Below are 5673 nucleotides of genomic sequence, written 5' to 3'. Positions count from 1 at the left end.
CANATATATATATATATATATATATATATATATATATATATATATGAGGGAGGATATAAAGAGGACCTCTTTACTTTAAGAATTTGATGATTTCTACTCTTTTACATTAGTAGATGACTTCTTTTAACGATCTCAACCGTTGATCCTCTAGATTCATATGCAAGAAACATGTTTACAAAATTTCAACTAATTCCATAATCATTTGGTCATTCAAATTGATGTAAACAATTGCAGGCCGTTAGATAAAATTAAAACGAATATTGTGCTAATCAAATGGTTAAACGTTTTTATTTTGGCTAATTTTTTGTAGGATTTATATGTGGGTAAGTAATTAGGGAATGAGTGGATTTGATTGTAAAAATACATACTAGAACTAAAAACATCCATACTTTAAGAGTTTAAGGAGGTCCTCTCTAGATCCGGACTATATATATATATATATATATATATATATATATATATGTGTGTGAGACTCTCTTACAAAGCATGAATTTGTACTAATTGTTGTTTCTTTTTTTGATTGCTCAAAGGCTGAGAGGGAGAGAGGCGATGTTGCGAAATCCATTCAGTGTTACATGGACGAGAAAGGCGCATCGGAAGAAGAAGCATGCGATTACATAAAGGGTTTGATCTGCCATTCATGGAAGAAAATAAACCAAGAGAGTGCCAAAACAACCATACCAAGGTCCATCGTAAACCTATCACTAAATATGGCTCGGGCTGCTCACTGCATCTTTGAACATGGGGATGGCATTGGGAACTCAATTGGGGTGACTAAGGATCGTTTGGTCTCTTTGATTGCAAATCCTATCCCCCTCGATGATTGATCATGACACAAGGATTCGTTTAACTTGTAATAAACGCACAACATGCAAGTCTTATCTATCATTGTGTGTGTGATGAATCACTATTCAAATGAAAATAATTGATCGACTATATATAGTACTGCTCATTCAGTACGTGATTCAGGTATATTATTGAGTATTAACGTCCCTACTACTCACTATTCACGATGGACCAAGGTGGTTGTATGGACCAATGTGGTTGTATGTATCCTACGTCCGATACAGTAACTTTTTTTTTTGTCTTTTAACTTCTGATGTGAACAAGACTTCTGCCGTAACGTCAACGTGGGTCATTTTATTAACTCTTGTAAGCGGTATCGTCCTGCTCTAGCCAAGGAGTCATAGGACATTGACATTGACATTGACACATCATACATGGAGGGGGCGAAAACGTAGTCTCGTCGACATCATCCAAAGAAGAATAATGTTTCTCAAGTCTACGTTGCTAATTAAGGAAGTGGTGGAGGTGATCCAACATATTGGAGATTCCTCTTATGCTGATCCTAATGTATCATCTAGGTATTTCACGTACAGTACATAACGACATGGTACAGCCTCACATGTTCCAGAGACACAACCAGCTAAGAATATCTACTTCCTCGGTCATCATATACAAATGTTCATGCTCTCATCAGTCTTTTGTGTATTTGGTTTGACAAGCGTGAAACAACTCTAAAAGATGACAATCATCTTAAGTCTCTTCCACAATCTCAAACTAAAAAACCGAAATAAAAAAGAATTCACGATACTCTTACCCTACTCGCAATCGGACACACATTGTGTTCCCTGATTTGATTCGATCAACTCAGCTTAGCTTTTATATATTTTCGTTGTCTTTAGCTTTTTTTTATTTTTACTAAAGGTATTTTGGGTTCATGGCCAAAAAAATTAGTACTAATTTAAACCCATCATTCCTCATTTTAATGACAATCTTTTTCATTAGCCCATTTCAATATAAGGTAATCTTTTTTATGCCCAAATGCACAAATCTTTACTAAAGTCTTAACAAACTATATTATTTTCAGACTATTTTGCCCTCACCCTTTAAACATGCATAGAGAGAGAAAATGGAAGAGAGAATACTTGGTCGAAATCTCACCGGACTCTGGTCACCAGCCGCCGGACTCCGGTCATCGACCGCCGGATTTTTCTGGTCACTGGTGACTCGGTTACTGACCCCCAATAACTTGGTTACTGACCCCCAATAATTGGGTATTGACCCCAATAACTTAGTTACTGACCCCTAATAAATGAGTTACTTACCGGTTTCTCACCGGTCTCCAGTCACCGGCCGCCAGACTCCGGTCACCGGATTTTCTCCGGCTATCACCGGAATCTCGCCAGATTTTCTCCGATCACTCAGTTACTGACCCCTAGTAATCAATTACAGACCCTTAATAATTAGTTACTGACCCCTAATAATTAAGTTATTGATCTCCAGTAATCAATTACTGACCCCTAGTAATCAATTACTGACCCCCAGTAATCAATTACAGACCCTTAATAATTAGTTACTGACCCCTAATAATTAAGTTATTGATCTCCAGTAATCAATTACTGACCCCTAGTAATCAATTACTGACCCCTAGTAATTAGTTATTGGTACCTAATAATCGAGTTACTGACCCCAAAAAATCGAGTTACTGACCTCTAATAATCAATTACTAACCCCCAGTAATCAATTACTGACCCTAGTCATTAGTTATTGGTCCCTAATAATCGAGTTACTGACCTCAATAATTAATTACTGACCCCTAGTAATTAGTTAAACGAAGACGATAGAAGAATAATAACCCTAAGAAAAAACAGAACAAAGGACTAGTTATAAATGTATTAACCCCAGTAATAAATTTATCACCCCTAGTAGAACATTATTATCCCCAGTAGAACTTTATTACCCTTGAGAAAACAATCTCCATTACACAACACCAGCTCTTGATGGCGTCGACGTAGGAGTCCGAAACCAAAGGCGGAGGCAAAGACGATGTGCAGCCAAGCTAGGACGACCACCTCTAATCGAAGGCCGTAGTGGTGCATGTTGAAGCTTGGCTCGCATCGACGTTTCCAAGCGACGAAGTGCAGACGACGTCGGAGAACGACCAAATCTGGATTTGACGCTGCTCTTCGGACTCGTAGTGTTGCAGTGACAGGCGAGGAGGAGGCCGGGGTAATAAGCGGAGGCGAGGATGAGGTCGCCAGAGATGGTGGAGGCGCGGATGAGACCGCCGACGACAGATCTGTAAGTGAGAGTTAGAGAGAGAGATAAAGAGAGATGGTGGAGGCGAGGACTCTCCGTTGTGCTTTTTTGAGAGAGGCGAGGACGGATGAGGCCGCCGGAGATGGTGGAGGCGAGGCTGAGGTCGCCAACGAAGGATTTGAGAGAGAGAGAGAGAGAGAGAGAGAGAGAGAGAGAGAGAGAGAGAGAGAGAGAGAGAGAGAGAGAGAGAGAGAGGTTAGAAGTAGAGGTAAGTAGGTAGGNGGTAAGGTAGGTACGGTAGGTAGGTAGGAGGTTACGGTAGGTACCCGGTAACGGTACGGTACGGTACGGTCGGAACGGTACGGTCGGTAAAACGGGTACGGGTAACGGGTTTTAACGGTAACGGGGGTAACGGGTAACGGTAACGGGTAACGGGTACGGTACGGTAACGGTACGGTAACGGTAACGGTACGGTAACGGTAACGGTAACGGTAACGGGTAACGGTTAACGTTACGTACGTACGGTAACGGTAAACGGTAACGTAACGAAGTAACGAACGTAAGGTAACGGTAACGGTAACGGTAACGGTAACGTAACGTAACGGTACGTAACGTAACGTAACGTAACGTAACGTAGTAAGTAAGTAACGTAACGTACGTAGTAGAACGTAACGTACGTACGTACGTAGTAAGAACGTAGTAGAGTAGTAACGTACGTAGTACGAACGTAACGTAACGTAAGGTAACGGTAACGGTAACGGTAACGGTAACGTACGTACGTACGTACGTAAGTAGAAGAGTAGTAGTAGTAGTAGANAGANGNGANAGACAGNAGAGCATGANGANAGAGAGAGAGAGAGAGAGGTTGTTATGAAGGACATGGCGGTGGAAGCTTCTGGTTAGGTGTGGTTTAATGATGGGTACTATCGTCCTTATGGTAAGAATCATTGGAATGGGCTAAGATGTCACACCTCAAACCCGGTGCCGGTGGTTTCCAAGCACCTGACGCCGAACTCGAGGCGTGAGCGTGAAAAGTAAAAGAAAATAGAACAATTTCAAATACTTTTCTCGAAATAAAAGAAAATAAAACGTTTACAATAACAAAAATAATTACAAAGACAAAGCATGGCTTGCAGATCTATCTCACTTCTAATCTTTCATAACTCTTCTACTCTCTTGAACACGTCAGCTAAACTTCATAGTTAGTCTTCTCGAAAGATGTGTCTCGTGGTACCTGAACAAAATTATATAGGGGTGAGCTTACGCTCAGTAGGACCAAACCTCTTAAGATTATTCTTATCTAAGTCGCAAAATCAAGTTATCTAGTAACAAACAATACTTTAAATATAAATGATAACAATATGCAAATGAACTTCCTCCACTCGATTACTGGCTTATTAGTCCATACATCAAAAACATATGAGCCTACACGTCTCATATCGTGTAGATGTCTCCAATATACGACCTAACAAATCAGTAATATCTCACCACCTGTACCTCTTTTGTTAGTCATCTTGTTATATTTTTGGCATTCCAAACCCGGAACCCTATAAGATCTTTTTATTGATGTCCGTCATCGAAAGGGCCTACTTTCCCCAAACATGTGCACGTGTGGGCTAATCATAGATCTTGGATGCCCCATGAGGAAACTCAACTACACAAAATATATCTATTCTCTAGATCTTATTCTCATCTCTCCATAATCACCAATCTCACTAATCTCACAATTCCTCACAATGCATTATGAATGCAACAAATATCAATACTCATAATATATCATCCAACACATGCTTTTATGGAAAGCGATAACATTAATTATATAAATCACCGAATACCATACTTTTATCGAAAACAATAACAACCAAGAGTTAATCACTCAATGACACACAAAGCATCAATTTCAATTATAATCTAATTATCAATTTAAACAAAGGTTCCCTGAGAGAAACCCTACCTGGAATCCAAGCTTTAGCTCCGCTAATCGAAATTAGTAACTCAGCGATACGCGTTCTGAAATCCTTATGCTCATGCTCCTGGAATCCCGCATCTCACATTCGAACCTCGTACCAACTCTTCTTTCCGAGAAAGTAAGCGAATCTCTTCAAGTCGATACGATCAAGTCCTTGAAATTGATAAGGACACCCATCCAACTACAAATTCACTATGGACACCCAAAATATTCTACACCCATAATGTATCCTTCCATCCAAGCCTTCGGGTCTTAAACACATCCGAATTACCAAATGCACGTCACACCACCTTTACTCACCAACTTCCCTTGACATTATACTAAATCCAAATTTAGGTATAATCACTACCACCACCATTGTGAACACCGAATACTCCCTTCCCAATTTCACACAATCCTTAACTCCAATTCGGCAATCATGCTTTCATCAATAAAATGAACTCACCACTCTCCTTATTAATAGCACCTGCACTAATAAAGATTTACATACTACTCCATCATTAGCAGAACACATACCCTACTCTTCCCTTTCCTGGAGTTCAGTCACTTTGATCAACTGAATTACAAATATCAATACCAAAATGAAAAGAACAATTGTACTATCCTTCATTCCAAATGATACAATTCATCATTAATCCCTCAACTCCTTCAACTCCTCCGTT

The 5673-nt window shown here is 39.8% G+C and overlaps 1 protein-coding gene across 1 annotated transcript in view; it reads left to right on the top strand.

Annotated features, from left to right (window-relative positions):
* The window catches only part of LOC101292747 (alpha-terpineol synthase, chloroplastic-like), a 3453-nt gene extending 2482 nt beyond the window's left edge, over nucleotides 1-971 (top strand). The window contains exon 7 of the mRNA XM_004289099.1: nucleotides 531-971. Within this exon, the coding sequence (XP_004289147.1) occupies nucleotides 531-827 (297 nt within the window). The 3' untranslated portion in view covers nucleotides 828-971. The remainder of the gene's footprint in view (nucleotides 1-530) is intronic.
* The last annotated feature ends 4702 nt before the right edge of the window (nucleotides 972-5673 follow it).

This window comes from Fragaria vesca, linkage group LG1, assembly GCF_000184155.1.
Source record: "Fragaria vesca subsp. vesca linkage group LG1, FraVesHawaii_1.0, whole genome shotgun sequence".
NCBI classification, from domain to species: Eukaryota; Viridiplantae; Streptophyta; class Magnoliopsida; order Rosales; family Rosaceae; genus Fragaria; species Fragaria vesca.
The sequence above is the reverse complement of the archived record's forward strand: the minus strand, read 5'-3'. Positions and strand labels throughout refer to the sequence as shown.